Source organism: Bidens hawaiensis, unplaced genomic scaffold, assembly GCF_021521415.1.
Source record: "Bidens hawaiensis isolate Kalapana, Puna unplaced genomic scaffold, B.hawaiensis_p1.1 tig00032814_1, whole genome shotgun sequence".
Classification (NCBI taxonomy): domain Eukaryota; kingdom Viridiplantae; phylum Streptophyta; class Magnoliopsida; order Asterales; family Asteraceae; genus Bidens; species Bidens hawaiensis.
In genome coordinates, this window is record NW_027495608.1 from 77577 (window position 1) to 100444 (window position 22868).

The 22868-nt window shown below is 44.6% G+C and overlaps 1 protein-coding gene across 1 annotated transcript; it reads right to left on the reverse strand.

The window, feature by feature from the left end:
- Nucleotides 1-4481: 4481 nt before the first annotated feature.
- Nucleotides 4482-19678, reverse strand: LOC143584135 (putative WRKY transcription factor 26). The gene is made up of 6 exons (XM_077066250.1): nucleotides 19479-19678; nucleotides 18606-18749; nucleotides 18150-18529; nucleotides 17645-17806; nucleotides 4784-4911; nucleotides 4482-4717 (listed from the first exon to the last, which is right to left on the reverse strand). The coding sequence occupies exons 1-6, from the start codon at nucleotides 19647-19649 to the stop codon at nucleotides 4482-4484; spliced, it is 1221 nt and encodes a 406-aa protein (XP_076922365.1). The 5' UTR covers nucleotides 19650-19678.
- Between the last annotated feature and the right edge of the window lie 3190 nt (nucleotides 19679-22868).

Consider the following 22868-nt stretch of genomic DNA (forward strand, 5'->3'; position numbering starts at 1 on the left):
TGATACCATAACACAAAACTTTATATTTAAAACATCTTTACTTCTTTCTTCAGATGCCAGCCGTTCAATCCATGCCGTGTGTCATTCTCATGCTAACTCTATAATCAGCTCACCTGCGTGCATACTAAAAGTCAGCTACGCTGAGTGAGTTCTAGTTAATCAGGCAACATACAATTTTATTCTCATATATTTCTTAACGTATCCAAAGACACATATTTCTACCTTAACCTCGTATAAATATCCATAGGAGGATCATCACGTAATATCTATTAAAAGAACCTTTACCATTACCATACTATATAGAATTTCCATAGGAGGAACACTCTGTATACTTTCCATAGAAGGAACACTTTACTATCCATAGAAGGAACCCTATACTTTCCATAGAAAGAACCCTATACTTTCCATAGAAGGAACCCTATACTTTCCATAGAAGGAACACTATACTTTCCATAGAAGGAACACTATACTTTCCATAGAAGGAACACTATACTTTCCATAGAAGGAACTCTATATATATCCATATAAGGAACACTATCTATAAGTTATTATTTAATATCCATGTAAGGAGCTAATCACTTCCCTTGACGATACGTGCAATATCCGAAGATCGTTCACGTACCGACAAGCTTTCATTCATAATGTTTATACATCATCCTCACATTACATACCATATTAATATCTTTATTTACATCCTGACAGTACGGGCAATATCCGAAGATCGTTCACGTACCGTCATGCAATCAATCACATCTATCACATATATCATACATGACATACACATAAGATTATATCCTTTCATTCATACTTTCTTACTTCCATACTTTCTTACTTTCTTTTGTATTAACTTACTTTCATATCTTACGTTATAAAGAGCATTACGCCCTACATTCCTCGAGTATTATTAGGGCTCGGTACCCTCCTTCCTCGAGTATTATTATGGCTCGGTACCCTCTTTCCTCGAGTATTATTAGGGCTCGGTACCCTCCTTCCTCGAGTATTATTAGGGCTCGGTACCCTCTTTCCTCGAATATTAGTAGGGTTCGGTTCCCTAGTTCTCGAATATTAGTAGGGTTCGATTCCCTCTTCGTTACCATACAACCATACATTATCATTTCTTCCTTTTATTATCTTTATCACGTTCATACACATAAACATACATATCATACTTACCTTACACATAGCGTTACACCCTGACAGTACGTGCAATATCCGAAGATCGTTCACGTACCATCAAGCAATCATTCATACATATCATATCATTCACATAAGGCATACACTTATCTCTTAGGATAAGCGTATTAACAAACATATTGAGTATGCACACAGCCCCGAAAACATAACACATAAATGGGGCTAGAAACTCACCTGAACACGGTTACGTTCTCCGTTGATCGTAATCCCTTTCTTCAGTTGTGCACGGCTGACTGTATATCAAGTATACATATCAATTAACTATCACTTCTCATAATGTATCTCTATCTTTATGTGACCCACAACGAACGGGGGTCCGGGGGCAGCGCCCCTGGCAGCGGGGTCTAGGGGCGGCAGCCCCTAGCAGGGTCCAAGGGGCAGAGCCCCTGGCTGGGGTCGAGCTGCCAGGTCAGCTTGGAAAAATTTTATTTCCATTAACTGTCTTAACACATTTTCCATTAGGTTTTTAATTTATTTTCTAAACGAACTTCACTTCAGGCGAAGTTAAACCTCGGGCGAACTTGGCTTCAGGCGAAGTTAAACCTCGGGCGAACTTGGCTTCAGGCGAAGTTAAACCTTAGGCGAACTTGGCTTCAGGCGAAGTTAAACCTTAGGCGAACTTGGCTTCAGGCGAAGTTATCCTTAGGCGAACTTGGCTTCAGGCGAAGTTATCCTTAGGCGAACTTCAGGCGAAGTTACGCTTGAAGGCGAAGTTACGCTTGAAGGCGAAGTTCATCAGGCGAACTTAATCTTGCAGGCGAAGTTATCGCGCTGCAGATCTGTTTGCCCATAAATCCTTCGTTTCTTAGCCAAATAACTCGATTTTGGTACCCACGGAATCGTATGATCGGCGCCTACAAATCCCAACCATCAAATCGGCCTAAAATCGATGTTTTAGGGGTCCGATTTGGGCAGTTTGGGTTTCGGGTCCGGTTAACCCATCCAATCCTAACCATTTTCAGTAATATTAGCTTTGTTGGATTTGTTCTTACCTTACCAACTCAGATCTATCAACAAAATCTCGGGTCTCGGCTTCGAATCTTGATCGGTTAGAATGTGTGTGTTTTGAGTGTGTGAAGAAATAGATGTAAATGAAGATATTTTTGGGATTTTGGGGGTATTTATATCCCTGAAATCCCATTCTTATTTAACCCATCTCAATTAATCCACGTCCAAGACCCGCTCCTTCCCCGACATTAATCAATTACGCGAAATCACTAAACATAACTTCCTTTATTCATCATTAAAATTTTAGGATGTTACACATCGTCTTCATTGTTACCCTCGTTTTGATCATCGTTTTCACCAGGCAGGGGCCGATACATCCAAAGATGTTGGACCAAATCCTCCTTTGGTGCGTTATGTATCTCTTGACCGCACGGAATCCGAGTTTTTGAGTCGTTGCTCCATACTTGCCGGAGTCCGTGGTGGATCCGGGTCCGGTATGAAAGTTGGACATATTGCTTTTCCCTCGTCCTCGATGATCATGTTATGCATCATGATACACGCATACATAGCACATCTCATTCTTTCTAAAGACCACAGACGACAAGGATTTTTAACATAATGTCATCGTTGTTGAAAAACACCAAAACACCTCTCGATATCCTTTCTCGCAGACTCTTGCACTTTCTTAAAATACTGTCTTTTTTCATCCATCGGGTCTCTGAATGTTTTAACAATTATCGCGAACTCTGGATATATTCCATCACCCAGATAGTACCCATGATCGTAGAAGTTATCGTTAGCCCAAAACGAAGCGACAGGAACGGTCCTAGATATGTAACTCTCCATCACAGGAGACTGCTCTAAGACGGTTATGTCATTGTTGGAACCGGGAACACCAAAGAATGCCGACCAAATCCAAAGGTCGTATGAAGCGATCGATTGAAGGCTGACCGTTGGTCCCTTTTGGTCACCTCGTGTGAATTGACCTCGCCATGCAGTTGGACAATTAGCACATTCCCAATGCATGCAATCTACACTTCCTATCATGCTGGGGAAACCATGCACCCTTGTATGTGCCTCGTAAAGACGTAGATCGTTAACGTTGGGCTCTCTCAGATAATGTGGTCTATATAGTTTAAATATTCCTATATTTTACAAAATTTTTATAAAATAAATGATCACAGTAAACAAGTGATAAACTATTTAAAAAAAAACAAAATGTACTGTAACAAAAATACTCTAAGGTGTCCCGGGTTGTTTTTTCGGCCATCTTTAAATAATCGTCGTTGATGTCGGTCGTGTTTCCGTAGGCGAGCACGCGCACGGCTGACGTAACCTTCTGAATAGCCGTGAATCCTAGCGTCCCTCGAGCGTCAGGCTTTTGCTTAAAGTAATCAAACTCACGCTCCAAATCATTGGTGATGCGCATAAATAAATTTTTAGACATCCGAAAACGGCGCCTAAAGGTCTTCGGGTTCTTGTATCTCGGCGTGTCGCAGAAGTAATCCGCCATCAACCGGTTGTTGGCTTCGGCACGATCTCGTTCGATATATGCTCTTGTTGAAACGGGGGGTGGAGAGCTAATTGCACCCGTAACGGAACTCATACACTGTGTCGCGAGCATAATCGCACTCGTAACCGCCTGTTCCTCCTCCACGTCCTCGGCTTGTTGGTCGGGTCCGAAAAACTGTTTATATATAGATGGAGGATCCATATATAGTGAATTTGGTGTAAAGGAATTTTTATAGAGTTGAAAGAGAATTTTTATAAATTTGATGAGGTTTGATTGGGAATGAAATGGTTTAATATATAGGAAATATTTTTTTTTAATTATCCAACGATCAAATGGTTTAAAAAAAACGGTCAAATTTTGATTTACGTGCCATTCCTCAGCGTTTTATATACAACGCACACAAAATGGAAATCAACATAACGCAGGGGGGGCGGTGTACCCCCCGCGTTTTTCTTCACAACGCTAGGGCCAAAGCCACCACTACGGGTGGTCTTAGTAAGGAGGGGGTACGTTTAATTTACCCCTTCAATTATAAACTAATTAGAATTATAACTTTTATAGTTAGATTAATTTGATAAAACCCTCATAATAGTAAATTATGTAATTTTCTATTATTCTTTTTTTTAATCAAATGAGTATGTGATTATGTGAATAGTCTAGTATTTTAATATATGACTTCAGGGAAAATAAATTTACAAGACTAATAAAAAGATTAATACAATACAATAAACAAAAAATGAAAAGAATCCTACTAATAAATATTTTTAAAAGAGATCCCCCATATATATGAATTTGAACAAGTCAGGCCCATTCAAAGAAATCCATCTCAGTATAGCAAGGATTCCAAAAAGCTATCATCATTTGGTTCATCTTTAGCTATATAAAACATGTTATTTGGTTTTTGATTCTTGTAAGTAGATCGTACTGGGTTCTCAAATCCGGTTAACCCAAAACCTCCTTCGCTTTGCAACATATCTAGTGTGAACTTTGTATCTAATGTTGACAAATTGGAGCCACGAGCTATATTGACCATAGAGTTGTTAGGATGTTGAGAAGACGAGTCTGATGAATTTATTCTCACGATGTTTATGTTGTTGCATGAGTTGGTGGCTTGTGATGACCGAGCACAACGAGCCACAGGCACAACATGGTTGTGCTTTCCTTCATAGGTTGTTAGTACTGATCTTGTGTCATGGGATGCTCGCTCCACATGTTTCCTCATTGAACAACCAGGGGTGGTGCACTTGTAGTAGCTCCTACAAGAATCACACAGTGAGGTCAACTTTTTATATTTTAATAAAATTGCATATGATTATTGAAGAGGTAGGTCCCAGCAGAGACCAGTTGGTCCCGCAAGACTCACCTTGAATAGGGACGTCTGCGCAAAGGCCATCTACTCCCGCAGGACCCACCATGCTCATAGAATCTTACGCGCAGTACGCAAGCTGTACACGCAGGGAAAGCCTCCCAATGGTGAAGTACCCCGCCTGTTCCCGCAGTTGCGGATACAAGCCATCAGGGAAGGCTACCCGCAGACAGCAGGGCTACACGCACAAGGCAATAGCTACTTCAGTAGTCACATGAAGGAATAAGCAAGGCGGGAACAATCCCGCCAAAATGAGCCAGTCCGTATGATTCTGAAAGATCTTTTGTACTATACCTACCAAGGTATGGATAGGACAGACGATCTGACCAGAACAACCCATGAGCCAATCACAGGGTGACAGCTCACCGCAACAGTACGAGGAGGAGCACCCTCTAGTACTGTTTGTCACTATTAGCCGCTGCCTACTCACCAACTCTTACTGAGGGGCGTGCGTAGCCTACAGTTGGTAGAATAGTGTTACTGTTGGCCGTAACCTATTCACCAACCAGCATGGCCTGCGTTTAATCCACAGTAGGTGGGACGTGCATAATCTACAGTTGGTGGAATAGTGCAGCCGACTTTGTTACTGTTGGCCGTAACCTATCCACCAACCAGTATGGCCTGTGCATAATCCACTGTTGGTAGAACAGGAATACTATTCAGCCGGCTGTACCTTCTAGGAAACCTACCTTCGGCTATAAATACTCCAACATCTTGGAATGGTAAGATCATCTGCTATCCAGTTATCTAGCAATCTCTTAATATACACTTATATTCAGAGCAATCTAGTCTGATTCTCACGCCGGAGGGTGGTCACAAGGAGGAACCCCCCCCCCCCTTCTCAGTGACGAGCTTACGGTGTTTGTTTTGCAGGTCTCCTGAAGAACAGCCTTCTCAGCTAGATCTCATCCGTGGGAAACATTACTTAACCCCCAGATTATCTATAATCTGTCCAGGGTTCACTTAGTGTTTCTTCATTGGCGCCATCCGTGCATAAAAGCTAGAACTATTTTAGTTTTTTCACAATTTCTGAAGAAATGGTTAACGTTACTCCGGTCCAAAGGCTAGTAACCGACCAAGAAACCCCGGTAACAACCCCAGCAACTGGGGGGAACACCGGCGGTTATACAATCCTTACGAACACTACCCCGACTACCCAAGCCGGGGCAAGTGCAGTAAATATTCCACTGGGGTTCACCGATACCCAGCTGGAAAAACGAACGAAGGTCCCTCGCCAAACACTAGATCAAGTGAAGGCGTGGGCCGAAGCACGGCAAAGAGAATTCCAAGCCGAATTGGATGAACGCTTGCGTTCAGTTCAACAGGCTGACGAATTCGCCAGTACTCGCCAACACCTCAATATGAGCAGTGACTGCGAGTACTCAGACGACGAGTTGGAGTCCGATACCGACGCAAACCCTCGCCATAAGGCGAAAGGGAAGCGTAAGGAAACGGACGTCCAACCAAAAAGGAATTTTGGGGAAGCTTTTAAACCAATCGCGGAGAGAAACCCGCGTGACTTCTCCAAAACCTTTAGACCAACTGCTACAAATGCAGGAAAGTCAAAATTCGCAAGGGACATTGCGGAAGCAATCGCCCCGAGAAGTGCCAAACAAATGTCCAACATTGGCACTTATGATGGTCTATCCGACCCAGACGACCATTTGAACAGGTTCATTGCGGGGGCTACCGTCAGCAACTGGACGGAACCCACGTGGTGCTACATGTTCCAGATGACTCTGGTCGGAGCGGCCAGGGCATGGTTCGATCGTTTACCGATCCACCACATATATGACTGGGCGGACTTTCAGAACAAGTTCAGCCAGCACTTCAGCCAACAGAGGAAGTACACTGAAGAGAAGTGGACGATCCTCAACTGCGTGAGAGAGGAGGATGAATCTTTACTAGACTTCATCACTCGCTTCAACTCCAAAAAGCTAAGTCTCGGCAACATAAGTGAGGACCTGGTTCGCGCCGCCTTCATCCAAGGCGCCGAATACCCAGAACTTATCCGCACATTGACGGGTAAGGATGGCATGCCATCAACATGGGATGCCATCATGACGGCGGCAAAGCGCTTTGCCGAGACGGAAAAGCAACTGGGAAGGGATCTTCCCCAGAGTACACACCTCTACACGCAGAGGACAAGAGAAAACAATGTCCGGATCGCCCGGCAGAACAAAAAGAGGAGGCTAGGTATTTGGCAGTCAAGGGTAAACTTTGACACCTCATCCAGCTCTCGCCCTCTTGTTGGCGGAAGGGACAACACACACCCTTCAAACCGAAAACACCGGTGGACGCCACTCACGAAGAGCGTCACGGAGATATTTGCCACGGAAAAATTGCCATGGCCAAAAGCCCCATTGATCCGGCAGAAACCTAATGCGGATCAAAGCAAATCCTGTGATTTCCACGGGACAAAGGGTCATGGTACTGAAGAGTGCACATCCTTGAAGGATATTATTGAGACATTTGTCAAGGATGGAAGACTTGCACATCTCGTGGCATCAATCAGGAAGGGAGGAAGGAATGACAACCGGTACAGAGGTAACGGACGAAAGCCCGTCGACATCAGCATCAACATGGTTCATGGCAAGGTCAGAGGAAGAAAAAGACGAGTGACAGAACCATGCGCGTGGAAGGAAGCTGAGGTGCGCTTCCCGCGAGTGCCAGGAGGCCCCAGCAAAGAAGGCCCCATCGTCATCAGAAGCCAGCTGGGGCATTACATCACTTCCCGCACTCTTGCTGACAACGGCGCTTCGTCGACAGTGATGTACAGGCAGTTCTTTGATAAGCTGGATGATGAAGACAAAGAACGCTTGGAAACGGTCTACGCTTCAATGGAAGGGTTTGACGGCAGTACAGAAACCCCCATGGGTATCCTATCTTTCCCCGTTACTCTTACTGATGGGAATCATTCACGCACAGAAGACGTGGATTTTGTCGTGATGAAAAAGCCACACCACACGTACGACATCCTATTCGGAAGAGACGGGATGGCAAGATTCAACGCCGTGGTATCTTCAGTCCACGGCATGATGGGATGGCCAACAGCTGAGGGTGTAGCGATGATCACTGGAATTCCCCAGGTATGCATCGCATCTGTCTCATCTAAACCCAAACCGAAAAAGGCTAAACCAACCATCACCGAACCGGAAAAATGGGCCTTCAATGGCAAATACCCCGACCAGGCCGTTACCATTGGACCAACAATCGTTGATCCCACCCGCACCCTACTCAAACGCTTACTGCAGAAAAACGCTGACATCTTTGCGTGGGCACCAGCTGACATGACTGGTGTACCCCGAAGTAAGGCGGAGCATAAGCTCAAGTGCGATCCGGCTGTTACGCCAGTCGTACAAAAGCGCAGAGTAATGGGGCCTGAACAAACTAACGCGTGTAGAACCCAAGTCAAGGAACTCCTTGACGCAGGCATCGTACGCGTTAGCAGATATCAAACATGGGTTGCAAATCCCGTAATGGTACCGAAGAATGACAAACAATGGCGCATGTGCATATATTTCAAAGATTTGAACAAAGCATGCCCCAAAGATTGTTATCCGTTACCAGAAATTGATCTTAAGGTTGATTCGTTGGTACCATTTCGCCTTAAATGCTTCTTGGATGCGTATAAGGGGTACCATCAAATCCACATGGCCGTAGATGATCAGGACAAAACCGCATTTCGGACGCCCGATGGTACATTTTGTTATAAAATGATGCCATTCGGACTTAAGAATGCAGGGTCCAGGTACCAACGACTGATGGACAAAGAGTTTCATGCCCAAATCGGGAGAAACTTGGAAGTCTATATGGATGATTTGGTCATCAAAAGCCCCGAGCCAGAAGCGATGTTGAAAGACATTGAAGAAACTTTCAACACGCTCAGAAAGATAAACATGAAGCTCAACCCGAGCAAGTGTTCATTTGGGATGGAAGAAGGGAAGTTCTTGGGAGTCATTGTTACTAAAGATGGCTTCAGAGCGAACCCTGAAAAGGTCGAAGCCATTATTAAAATGGAATCACCTACCACCATCAAACAGGCTCAGACACTGAATGGACGACTAGTCGCACTTAATCGCTTTTTGGCAAACCATGCGGATAAGTCGTTTCCTTTCGTGTCAACATTGAGAAACTGCTTAAAGAAAACGCACTTCCGCTGGACACCAGAAGCGGAAGCAGCTTTTCAGGATATTCGGTCACGCCTGATCGAACTCCCAACACTTACAGCACCACAAGCGGGAGAGGAGTTAATCCTATACCTTTCCGCAACAGATAGAGCAACCGGGGCAGTCCTGCTAATAGAACGAAAAGGCATCCAGATGCCAATCTATTATGTTAGCCGTGTACTAACAGACGTAGAAACCCGGTACTCTACCCTCGAAAAATTGGTCTTAGCACTCATACACGCTTCACGCAGGTTAAGACGATATTTCCAGGGCCACCCAATCACCATTCTCACCAACTTCAAACTCTCAAACGTTCTAGGCAAACCCGAATTATCGGGACGTCTAGCCAAATGGGCAATTGAATTGGGAGAATATGCAATTAAGTACAAGCCAAGACCAGCCATAAAGGGCCAGGTCCTGGCCGATTTTATTGCAGAAGTCCCCGCTTCGCGGGAGAAAGAGTGCCAGGAGGAGGCTCAACCCTCCCCAGAACAGGACATCAATGATGTCTGGCGACTCTACACTGATGGAGCAGCCAGTAACGAGGGTTCAGGCGCAGGGTTAAAATTAACCAACCCAGCAGGCCAAGAATATACTTACGCTATTCGGTTGGATTTTCCAAGTACGAATAACGAAGCCGAATATGAAGCATTCTTGGCCGGTTTGAGAATTGCGCGTAAGATGGGAGTGAAAAACTTGGAAGCCCACGTGGATTCCATGCTGGTGGCCAACCAAATAAATGGGACGTACACGGCTGTGAACGACACAATGGCCCTGTACCTCGCCCAGGCAAAAACCCTTATGCGTGATTTTAGTGATTGTAAAGTCATACACGTCAAGCGCAGCGAAAACAAATCTGCGGATGCGTTAAGCAAGCTTGCATCACTAGCCTTCACCCACTTGGGAAAGGACATCCGCATTGAACTCCTCGAAGCACCATCAGTCCCGCACAAGGAAATTTGTGTCATCCAAACCGGTACAGAAACGTGGATGACACCAATAATAAATTACCTTGCAGCAGGAACACTACCAGAGTCAAAAACACAGGCAAGAAAACTACGCTGTAAAGCACTGAATTATCAGCTCGTCAACGACATCCTTTACAGACGTAACTTTCTTGGCCCACTCTTGAGATGCGTGGACAACCAAGATGCTGACTACCTCCTAAGGGAAGTACACGAAGGCATCTGTGGAGTACACGCAGGTCCTCGCGCTGTTGTAGCCAAGCTAAACAACGCGGGATACTTTTGGCCGGGGATGCATACGGATGCACTGGCATACATCAGAAAATGCAGGTCTTGCCAGCTTTACGCACCCAACACGCACCGCCCGAAGAATGAACTTGTTCCAGTCACTTCTTCATGGCCATTTCAGAAGTGGGCCATCGATGTGACAGGCCCATTTCCTACAGCAGCAGGAAATGTTCAGTTCCTAGTGGTAGCCATCGACTACTTCACCAAGTGGATAGAAGCAAAACCTTTAGCCCAAACAACTGCGAAACATATCAAAAAATTTATTTGGGAATTTATTATTTGTCGTTTTGGACTTCCACAGAATTTGGTGAGCGATAACGGCACCAACTTTGCTGACAAGAAGCTACAACAGTGGCTAAAAGAACTTCAAATCACCCACACCTTTACCTCAGTGGCACACCCGCAAGGTAATGGTGAGGTGGAAAGAGCAAATAAGAGCATCGTCGAAGGCATCAAGAAGAGGCTATCGGAACACAGATCCGGCTGGGTGGACGAGCTTCCGCACGTCCTTTGGGCAAACAGAACGCTGAAGAAGGCCAGTACGGGAGAAACCCCGTTCAGCCTCACTTATGGCACTGAAGCCATGGTCCCGGTCGAAATTGGTCTACCCTCGCCAAGGGTCTTGATTCAGCCAGAAGACAATGATGCGGAAAGACGGTTGGATCTTATGCTAACCGAGGAACGCAGAGACTTAGCCGCAGTGCGTGAAGAGAACTACAAACGACAAATGCAAAAGTACTACAACACGCGGGTAAAACTCTGCAACTTCAAGATAGGAGACTACATACTGCGTAACAACGAGGCTTCAAACCAAGAGCGCCCGGGAAAGCTGGCCCCGGTTTGGGAAGGGCCATACATTATCAAAGAAGTCCTGGGAAAGGGCGCATACCGGCTCGAAAGGCTCGATGGCACTCCCATCCCAAGAACATGGAATGGAGCTCAATTACGCAAATGTTATATGTAGATCAATTCCAAAACTTGTAAAGAAAAGGCCTAGAGCCACTTCTAATGGAAATGATTCTCCTTTCATAATGTGTTTACCTTTATACTTATGAACTTCCCACTGATACCGGTATTCACCGCATAAACGGGAAGAAGTAAGTCGTTACGTGTGGAAGGCGGAAAAAACCCGCGTAAACACAACGTTAATAAGGGAAACCTACACGCAGGTATGATGTAAGTAAAGTTTAGCCATCCTTGTAAGTGCAAGTGACGGTCTTACCCGCACAATCACGAACAAGGAAGCAAAACTTCAACCTATCATCTACCACGTTCAAAGGTTATCCTAAAAAAAAAATAAAAAAAAAATAAAAAATAAAAAAGATGAGGAAAACCTACACGCAGGTCAGATATGGGTAAAGTTTAGCCATCCTACTAAGTGCAAGTGACGGTCATACCCGCACAATCACGAAAGAGGAAGCAAAACTTCACACCTATTATCTACCACGTTCAAAGGTTAACTTATCCTCAAATAAGGTAAACCTACACGCAGGTCAGATGGTAAAGTTTAGCCATCCTACTACGTGCAAGTGACGGTCCTACCCGCACAATCACGGAAGAGGAAGCAAAACTTCACACCTATCTACCACGTTCAAAGGTTAACTTATTCTAAACACTTGGAAAATTGCTAATTTAAACTTAAGTATGTAAGTCATATAACGTTTATAAAGCAAGGAATCCAATGAATCAAGCGGTCTTAGCCGCGCAAAGATTTACATTTCATAAATATTCGTTACAAGAATGGCCGGGTAACTACCCGCCTACAAGAAAGTAAATCTATACAAACTAAATCTATCCTAGTAGCGGGAAGGGATCTTCAGGATCAGGCTTCAGGGCCACTTCCACTTGGACCAGCGCCGTCAGTAGAGCGTGGCTGTTCAAGGTAAGCCTTAAGGATAGGTAGCCCGTCATCAGCAGCAGCAATTTCATTCACCTTCTCCACCACCGGATGCGGGAAGGCGGCGTATTGATTTACTGCTTGGTCATATATGGCTTCGGTATCTACATTATACAAAGGGAAGTTGGATGGCGGGACGCCTTTCTCAACAAACCCTAGACCAAGCAGGAAGCCGACCCGTTCCCCATCCTCGTGAGAAGCGTTGAGGGCTGCGCTCATTGCATCGTCGTAGGATGTCTCTGAGAAGACCCGATGCACAACCTACATAAGAAAATATACAAGTGTCAGCACCCTATCTACAAAGAAAAGCGTGAAGACATGAAGATAGACTTACCTGAGACAACGCTTCTCGAAGAAGCCATTCCTTGGCAACCAGAGCTTCTTGAAGGGCGGCTTGAGCTTGGGTGCAGGCGCGTTCGGCTTCGCTTTTGTTAAGATTGGCAAGTAGAACTTCCTTTGCGGCAGCCTCTTCGACGCCCTTAAGCTTCCGCTCGGTATGGTCAAGCACGCCCCTCTGGTCCAAGATCTCCTGGAGCTTCTTGGCATCTTCCATCGCCAAGGCATCATGAGCACGTTGGAGAGCCTCTAATTTGGCCTTGAGCTCCTCATTCTCCACACGCAAAGGCTCAGCAACGGCTTCAGCCTTGGTGGCCCTCTCGGTTGCGTTCCTCGCAGTCTCCTTAGCCAGCCGAAGCTGTTCGTTAACAGCTTGGGCAGCCTTGGAGCGGGCCTCGAGTCGCGCTTGAACCTCAACCTCGAGGGCCTTGAAAGCCTTCTCCTTCTCCGCAGCAGCTGCGGACAGCTTTTGGTTCTCCTCCCGAAGAGCCCGCGCTTGGGATACTTCCTTGGCGCGAGCTGCTTTCAACTTGTCGTTTTCACGACAAAGCAGCTCGACGCGCGGCTGCATCCGGGCTTGGAGAACTCGAAGCTCGTTGGTTAGCCTACCCTCCTGGTAGCTAGCCATGGCTTCCCCCAACGCACCATGGGGAGCAGCGTGGCGAGCCCATTCCACGCACTCCACAGGGGTACGAAGGGTTGTTCCTCGGCGTATGTTCCATCGCGGAACATACACTTCATTGGAATCCGAAACTGCAGAAAACAAAAAGCAGTTAGGAAAAGATGATAAAATATATAAGTGAAAAAGGGCCAAAGGAACCCTACGCACCTGTAGGGTCAATTACAGGCCGATAGCCGCCGAACCCATCACCTGAACCTAATGGAAATCCATCCAAGAGGTCAGGCAGATGGGAAGGTGGCGGAAAGATGCGAGAAGCCCCACGCGTACCTGAGGGACCGGCCGTCGTTGCCGGGGGCATGGTAGCAGCCGCCGTGGTCGCCGCCGCGGTCGCTGCCGCAGAATCCGCGGCAAAAGTAACCGCCGGCTCTGTGAAGGATGCTGTAAAAATCGCACTCACAGCCGGCGGTGACGTCATCTCGGCTGGAACAGTCGGCTCAGAATGAGCAACTGAACCAGCGGAAGCAGGCGCAGGCGCTTGGGTCGACGCCTCAGGTAGGCTGACCAAGCCTACCGTCATTGGCGGAGAGGTAGTACTCGGCCCCTCACCCTGGAATGCGCCAACATCCACACCTGCGTAAAGAAGAAAAGTGTTAAAAAGACTTGAAGATTAAACTACGAAGATAAAAGCTAAGAGAGTTGTACTTACGGGTTTTCTTGAGCTTGAACGTACGGACGGGCGGGGACGAACCCGATAGAGCCGGTCTCTTGATGCCGGTCACCGTCGTCGTCATTGGTTCTCCGGAGGTAACAGTCGTAGCCTCCGGAACAGTGGTCTTCTCACCACCGGGGTTCCCCGCCACCTCTTCACTATCTGACTCAGTGTCAGATAGGAGCACTGGATCGGCTGTGGAGGCCGCCTTCTCCTTCCCTTTCCCGCCGGCAGCCCTCTTCTTCCGCACTAACGGAGGACCATCTGCGGATTCCTCAGAAGAAGACAGGATGTAAGGAATTCCAGCAGCGGGTACAGCACTGAGGGGTGGAGGAGAGAATAACGCCTTACCTGGCCGCCGGTGGCTCAGGATCTCGTGGCCCAGCGGATAGACCTCCACAAACCGATCCGCTGTTTGCTCCAGGATGGGCAACTCGTTCTCGTCAAGAGCACGAGTACCCACCCGCACAGGATCGTCAGCTTCCCGCGGGTACAGGAGCGACTCCAAATTGTTCCCCTCTGAAAGAAAAGAAACAGTTAGAAGACAAACTCATATCAGCAAGAAAGACAAGACATACCATAAGGAGTAGAGTTCAAACCGTATTCGAGAAGGATGGGAACCTGAGACGCCTCCTTCCATACCCGGCTCATCCCCAGCATCACCATCCCGGACTCCGCAAACCGGTAAACCGGAGATTGGACCCGGGATATCTTTGCAAACCATTCCGCCTCCTGGTAGTTGGTGGCGTGGTGGCTCGGAATTGCTTGGCCATTTTTAAACTTCATGGCAATGGGGATGGCGCGGGCAGAAATGTAGAAGAACTCCCGCTTCCACGATCGGAGACTGCGCTCGGTCGCGCAAATCTTCAAACCCTTGATCCGGGTTGTCAGGGTGTACCACCCCTGGATGCACCTCCAAGTATAGAAGGTCATCAGGCGGTCCACATAGGGCTCAATGCCCAGAATCCGGCACACCCACTCGAAATGGCGAATCTTGGCGATCGCCATGGGGTGCAACTCGGTCAGATGAACACCGTGCCTCTCAAGGACACGGTAAACAAACTTTGTCAATGGGAACCTAAGATTCCCATAGACAAAGAATGCTGCATAAACCCCGATCTTGCCTCTGGGGGCATCGTACACGGTCTGATGGGGTTCAGGAAACTCAGGCTCGAAAGGATCGAGCATGAACTTCCTAACAACATACCGGTACTGATCGCCGGGCAGAGCACACTGGCACTCACCAGCAGTACTCCTGTCATCGGTGGTAGACTCGAGATCATGTGAAGACATCTTGCAGAAAGAAAGCGATTTCGGGAAAATGCTTGCCTGAAAAGGGGAGTATTTGCCGGAAATCGCTAAGAAGAAGAGAAGGGTGAAGGTGTGAATTAAAAAGGACCCTCTCCACCTTTATATACTAATCGCAATTAATGCGGTGAATTTAATGCGGAGGAGAGAGAAATCGAGGGTGCAATGAAACTATGACGCGTGGCAAAAAGCAAGCTGGCAACAGCTGTAAAAAGGACGCGTGCCAGAAATTTCGCGGCCACGCGCCCGAAAAATCGCGCCCACGCGCCTGAAAAAGCGTCTGGAATGACCATGTACTGTCACGTCACCATAACTTCCTGCACGTCCTGACACAGTCAGAAGAAACCGTCGCACGACGTTTCAGATGTTTGGACTGTTCTTATCCTCACCAACCTTTCGAATTTCAAAATTCAAAATTCAAAAAGATTCAAAAGTAAGCGGGAAAATACCCCTTACCTTGGCAACCAAGTAACCATAAGACGGATGCGGGTACAGTGTTAAGGAAAAACCCTTCACATACCTAGCACCCGCAGGAAATTGAAGCCAAGAATACCCCGGCAACAAAGTAACTATAAGACGGGTGCGGGTACAGTGTTAAGGCAAAACCCTTCACATACCTAGCACCCGCAGGGAATTGACGCCAGGGGTACCTTGAAAGTAAAGTAACCGTAAGACGAGCGCGGGTACAGTGTTAAGGCAAAACCCTTCACATACCTAGCGCTCCGCAGGGAATTGAAACCAAGAAGGATCTTCTGGGCAATGCTTGCGGAAACGGAAATAACATCCCCGCATAGCGGGAACGTCGAGAACTACATTGTTTGAGGCTCCAGGATGGAATTGGTGGTTTAAACATAATTGATCACTATGTTCAAAACCACTAAAACCTCAAGGAGAATCCACACAAGTGAGACTCAACGCTCCTGACTTGCGAGAAGGTTACATACCTACCCGCATCATACCCAAAGATCAAGCAAAAAAATCGGGAATTTTTGCAAGTGACATTAGGAAACCCGCGGGAAGAATCCCCACGGAGAACCTTAAAACTAAAAACCCTTTTCAAAACCCCTTGCTTAAAGTCCAAAAGTTCACCTCACTTTATTAAACATTCATGAGAAGAACATTGGACTGGGGGGACTTGAAGAGGTAGGTCCCAGCAGAGACCAGTTGGTCCCGCAAGACTCACCTTGAATAGGGACGTCTGCGCAAAGGCCATCTACTCCCGCAGGACCCACCATGCTCATAGAATCTTACGCGCAGTACGCAAGCTGTACACGCAGGGAAAGCCTCCCAATGGTGAAGTACCCCGCCTGTTCCCGCAGTTGCGGATACAAGCCATCAGGGAAGGCTACCCGCAGACAGCAGGGCTACACGCACAAGGCAATAGCTACTTCAGTAGTCACATGAAGGAATGAGCAAGGCGGGAACAATCCCGCCAAAATGAGCCAGTCCGTATGATTCTGAAAGATCTTTTGTACTATACCTACCAAGGTATGGATAGGACAGACGATCTGACCAGAACAACCCATGAGCCAATCACAGGGTGACAGCTCACCGACAACAGTACGAGGAGGAGCACCCTCTAGTACTGTTTGTCACTATTAGCCGCTGCCTACTCACCAACTCTTACTGAGGGGCGTGCGTAGCCTACAGTTGGTAGAATAGTGTTACTGTTGGCCGTAACCTATTCACCAACCAGCATGGCCTGCGTTTAATCCACAGTAGGTGGGACGTGCATAATCTACAGTTGGTGGAATAGTGCAGCCGACTTTGTTACTGTTGGCCGTAACCTATCCACCAACCAGTATGGCCTGTGCATAATCCACTGTTGGTAGAACAGGAATACTATTCAGCCGGCTGTACCTTCTAGGAAACCTACCTTCGGCTATAAATACTCCAACATCTTGGAATGGTAAGATCATCTGCTATCCAGTTATCTAGCAATCTCTTAATATACACTTATATCAGAGCAATCTAGTCTGATTCTCACGCCGGAGGGTGGTCACAAGGAGGAACCCCCCCTTCTCAGTGACGAGCTTACGGTGTTTGTTTTGCAGGTCTCCTGAAGAACAGCCTTCTCAGCTAGATCTCATCCGTGGGAAACATTACTTAACCCCCAGATTATCTATAATCTGTCCAGGGTTCACTTAGTGTTTCTTCAATTATAAACACAAATACAAACACTTAAACGGAAAGAATTCCCCGTCTAGGTTAATTCAAGAAAACTTCACATGAAGTACTATAATTATAAAGTTAGGTTTGTATACGATCCAATATATAGACACACTATGGCAAAATAATAAAAAAGGAGAAAAACATAATTCTTTTTCACCTCGGATTAAGATTCCCTTTGACAACCTTTTGACCATATTTTCTCCATCTATACCCATCATCAAGTATATCAATCTCGCTTACCGTCTGAATCACAACTCTCGACTCTCTTACCGTCCTACTTCTCTTCATTGACATCCCTTCGTTTTCACCCTCAGACTTCCTATAATCAACAAAGTAAAAAAAAAGTTACTCAAAATACACAAGCATCACTTATCCAACTTAAAACTAGAGGTGTGCATGAAATTGGAAATACGAACCAAGCTTTTATATTGACTTTTAAATAATTTATAATAATCTAATACATACTTTTGTTCTAATGTTTAGCTCAAATGTATAGCAATCTATTAATTATTAACTAAATTAGTTTTGGCCAACCTTTTTATGGCCGAAAATTTTCAAGTTAAACGGCAAAACTGAACCTAAACCAAAACCGAATGACTTTAAAAAACCAAAAATTACAGTTTTGAGCCAACAAAACTGTAATATGAACAAGAGGAACTCACAATCTTTTAGCCTGAGCTCCATCTTCAGCAAACTCATCATGTCCAATCGAAACCGATGAACCATAAGACTGATTAACTGGAAGTGAACTGTTTGAAGCCGTTTGTTTAGTTGATTGCGGTTTTGGATGACTATGATTTCCCTTATAAACAATCTCTACAATATCCCCATCCGAAGTTGTTTCCACCTTCTTCCTCATCGAACAATTTCGATAAGTGCATTTGTAATAACTTCTAGGATTTTCACTAGCTTTCACTTGCTTCTGCCCATATTTTCTCCAACTATATCCATCATTGGTTATTGATTTATTATTATTAGAATTCAATTGCATGCTCTGTTTCTGAATTGGGTACTCTGTTTTCCCCAAATTTCCATAAATTTCCTGAAATTTTTATAATTATGTAAAATTGTTGGAATGAAAATCGTTGCTTGATGATGAAATTTGGAGGAAAACTTACTGTTGAAGGATCTGATTGGGATTGAAATTGGAAATCGGTGAAATTGTATTGTTCTGTTTTTATGCTCTGTTCTTGATTTTGATTGTTGGAGTTCCAATTGAAGGCATTGAAATGGAAAGAACCAGTGGTTGGAGATGGTAAATTCTACAAAAATTTACTAAATAAATTTAGATACTTTATTTTGATAAATTTATTATTGAAATTGATAGGAGTGTGCATGAACCAAAATAGCTAAATTGAGAATTCGAACCGAAGCAAAAACCAACATCTTGGTTTTATGTTCGTATTAAAACATAATTTACGGTCTAGTTTTAGTTTTGCATATAATAAAACCAAAATAAAAGAAACGATTCTTTTTTTTTCATATTGTACTTTATACTAATCAGATTTTATTCATAAGATTCTATTTATAAATTATGAAAGTTTTATAAAAAAAAACGAGAAAAAATAAGGGGAAATTACCTAAACTTTAGATTTTCATGTTTTATAATTTATTTTAAATAATTTATAAAAAAAATATTAATCATGCAATTCAAATATTGTACTATTTTAGCTTAATTGTAAAATAATCAATTAGGTATTAGTTAACATAATTATATAGGCTAAAAACCATTACTTTTAAGTCATTTTTCTTTTGGCCCAAATATTAAACTCAAATGGAAAACCAAAAAAACTAAAATCACAAAAAAAAAACTGAAAACGAACGATTTTATAAATTCAAAAACTAAAAGTTTTGTATTTAACACAAAACTAACCCAAACCGAATTATGCACGCCATTAAAAACCGGTGATAAATTAAAAACAGAACTTGTAAGATGTCTTTTTTTATTAATTTCTTGAAAATCCCAGTTGTTTTAGAGCAATAATACTTACATGGGAAGAGGAGAGGAGAAGAGGGGAGTCAAGGAAATCGGTGCCGGAGATATTAAACATGGAGGAGGGTGAAGAGATAGCAAATGAAGGTGGGTGGAGTGATTTGAATTTGGGTACACCGGTGGCGGTGGATGGTGGTGGTGATTCAAAAGTGCTACCGGAAGAAGACATGAGTAGATAGATTGATTAGAGAGGTATACTGTTATTCTGAGGATGTACGGATGTGGGAGGGCATATAAGTCATAAGGTTGAAGTCATGAAGTGTACGGTGTGTACCTTCCTAAGATACAGGAAATTTACACACAATTTCACTTTGACACACTCTACAAGCAACACGTTTTATTTTATTTTATTGGATTAATTATATAGAACTTTTAAATAGTTTATGATGTGATATGGTTTATAAAAACATTATTCAAACATTTATAGTTAATAATGCCCATTGATCTAGAATAATACTATGATTTAGGACACGTTCATTTCAACACAAATAATATGTTAAAAACCGTGTAATCTACTTATACATAACACATAGAAGATACTCTTGACCCGGCCCACGTTGGAAACCTCCTTGACCCGGCCCACGTTGCAAACCTCCTTGACCCGGCCCATGTTGCAAACCTCCTTGACCCGGCCCATGTTGCAAACCTCCTTGACCCGGCCCATGTTGCAAACCTCCTTGACCCATGATCGCGAACTCCAAAACACCTCTCGATATCCTTTCTCGCAGACTCTTGCACTTTCTTAAAATACTGTCTTTTTTCATCCATCGGGTCTCTGAATGTTTTAACAATTATCGCGAACTCTGGATATATTCCATCACCCAGATAGTACCCATGATCGTTGGAAACATCTAGTATAAATATAAAGCTAAGGGATGCCATATTTCAATCCAAGAAGAAATGTTTTACTAGTTCTGTAACAGAATCATTTAAAATTCAATAGTAGAAGATGACACATCACATACTAAATGAGATGTTTAATCTCTACAGCACTTGCAAAGAGATTAGCTAATTTTCAAAACATCCAACTCAAAAAATGTTTATGGCAGTAAATTATCATTTAACTCCAGACTAGCCGGGCTAGCGGTACACCTAGTTACATCAGCAATACAACCAGCCACAGGTACAACTTACACTCGTGGTTGAACTAATCCAAAATGGCCATTCTAAAGAAATGAATAAAATTATGTTATGATTCAATTGTAATTGCGTGTTAGTAACAATGAATTTAATTTAAATTACTTTATTTAGTATAATTCTCTTATAACTCTTATATGCTAATTATATCATTTAGATAATACTATTTCTTTTTAATAAAAATATCAATTGCAAGTTAATAATCCAGTATGCTAACACATGACTTTATTAAATAAAACAATTCCACAAAATAAATGTTACTACAAACAAAAAAAACAGAACTGGTTTTTTCAAAAGAATTGATTTTTTTTGGTAACAAGCATTAAGAGAATCCTATTTCAAACAATCATACCATCATATGTTCTATAGCATGCTGCATATAACGAATGTGTACAAAATCAAGTCTTTACAAAAAGTAATTTCAATACAGCAAGGATAACAAAACGTTATCATTTTTGGGTTCCATCTTTATCTTCAGGGAACATTTGTTGTTGATTCATGTCCGGACCTTGTATCCCAGAACCTCCTTGGCCTGACCCATGTGTAGAACCTCCTTGGTCGGGTCCATGTATAAAACCTCCTCGGCCGGTCCCATGTGCAAAATCTCCTCGGCCAACTCCATGTGTGGAACCCCCTTGGCTCGGCCCATGTGTGAAACCCCCTCGGCCCGGCCCAAGTGTGGGACCCCCTCGACTCGACGCAAGTGTGGGACCCTCTCGGCTTGGCCCAAGTGTGGGACCCCCTCGGCTCGGACCATGTGTAAAACTCCCCGGGCTCAGCCAATGTAAATCTCCCCGGTCTGGCCCAAGAATGAAAGCTCCTTGGCTTGGCCCATGTATGGATACCCCTCGACCAGGCTCATGTATGTAACCCCCTCGACCAGGCTCATGTATGTAACCCCCTTGGCCCGGCGCATGCATGTAACCCCCTTGGGTCAGCGCATGTATGTAACCCCCTTGGCCAGGCCCATGTTGCAAACCTTCTTGACCCGGCACACGTTGGAAACCTCCTTGACCCGGCCCACGTTGCAAACCTCCTTGACCCGGCCCATGTTGCAAACCTCCTTGACCCGGCCCATGTTGCAAACCTCCTTGACTCGGCTCATGTTGCAAACCTCCTTGACCCGGCCCATGTTGAAAACCTCCACGGCCCGGCCCCTGTTGAAAAACTCCTAGGCTTGGCCCATGTATGTAACCCCAAGGATACATCCTATATGTGTAACCCCCTGGACCCGACCAATGCATGGAACCACCTGGGCCTTGCCAATTTATGAAACCTCCTTGGCCCATCTGATGTGTAGATCCTGCTTGGCCCGGTAACAATCCGGGTGGTCTAAACTGTGGATACATTGGTAAATTTGGGCCATGGATCAAATTGTTTGAATGATATTGAGGGAGATATATCGGTGGCATATATGGCATGGTGCTCACATACACCGGACCAACCGGGTTGGTGGTCACGTTGGCGGGTTGCGGTGCCTGAGGACGAGGATCAGGCACAGGATGGTTGTGTTTCCATACATAGGTTGTTATCACTGACTTTATATCATCGGGTGCTCGCACCACATGCTTTTTCACCAGACAACCTTTGGTCTTGCAACAATAGTAACTCCTACATATATATGTTAACATATGTTTTAGTAATTGAAGGGAGGTCTACTTTACGACCAGCTGATATTCTTGTGTTCGGGTGGGCAGGGGGGAAACACGCATGTGTGGATCTTACAGGAGTGTCTCCTCTTGTTGGGCTCAGGGACCGTGGGTTTGTTGTGGGTCAGGCTGCGTTGAAGGCTGAATCGGGCAAAGTTGTTAAACACGAGAAAGCTTGTTTAGATAATCAACATGTCTTTCTACCATTTGCCTTTGATACATTTGGTTTTCTGGCTCCAGAGGCTGTGAAATTTTTGAGTAGGGTTCAGCGCGTCGTACACGGAACCTCTTCAGCTTCTAGGTCCCAAAGCTTCGTCTTTAGCAGGATTGGCTTTGCTATTCAAAAGGGGGTTGCGGCGCAGCTTGTTGCCCGTTTACCTGCCACTTTATTGTAATCGTTTTATAGTAAATTATATAAAACTTCATTTAATAAACATTTGTTTATGTACTTTATATTTATACTTAAAAAAAAAAGAATGTTGATACTTTAGATTAGGATTATCTTTGTTGACTCTTTTACGTATCAGGTACCATTTGTATCCATCGTCAAGTATATCAATATCACTTTCTACTTGAACCGAACATTTATTATCTTCTTTTCT

What these genes read in the sequence shown, in the direction of transcription:
- LOC143584135 (XM_077066250.1), bottom strand. Translation starts at nt 19,649, where the DNA reads ATGTCTTCTTCCGGTAGCACTTTTGAATCACCACCACCATCCACCGCC. An exon ending in TTCTCCTCTCCTCTTCCCAT is followed by an intron (nt 18,750 to 19,478) that starts GTAAGTATTATT and finishes AAATTTTTGTAG; the next exon opens with AATTTACCATCTCCAACCAC. An exon ending in TGTTGTGCCTGTGGCTCGTT is followed by an intron (nt 4,718 to 4,783) that starts GTGCTCGGTCAT and finishes TAAATTCATCAG; the next exon opens with ACTCGTCTTCTCAACATCCT.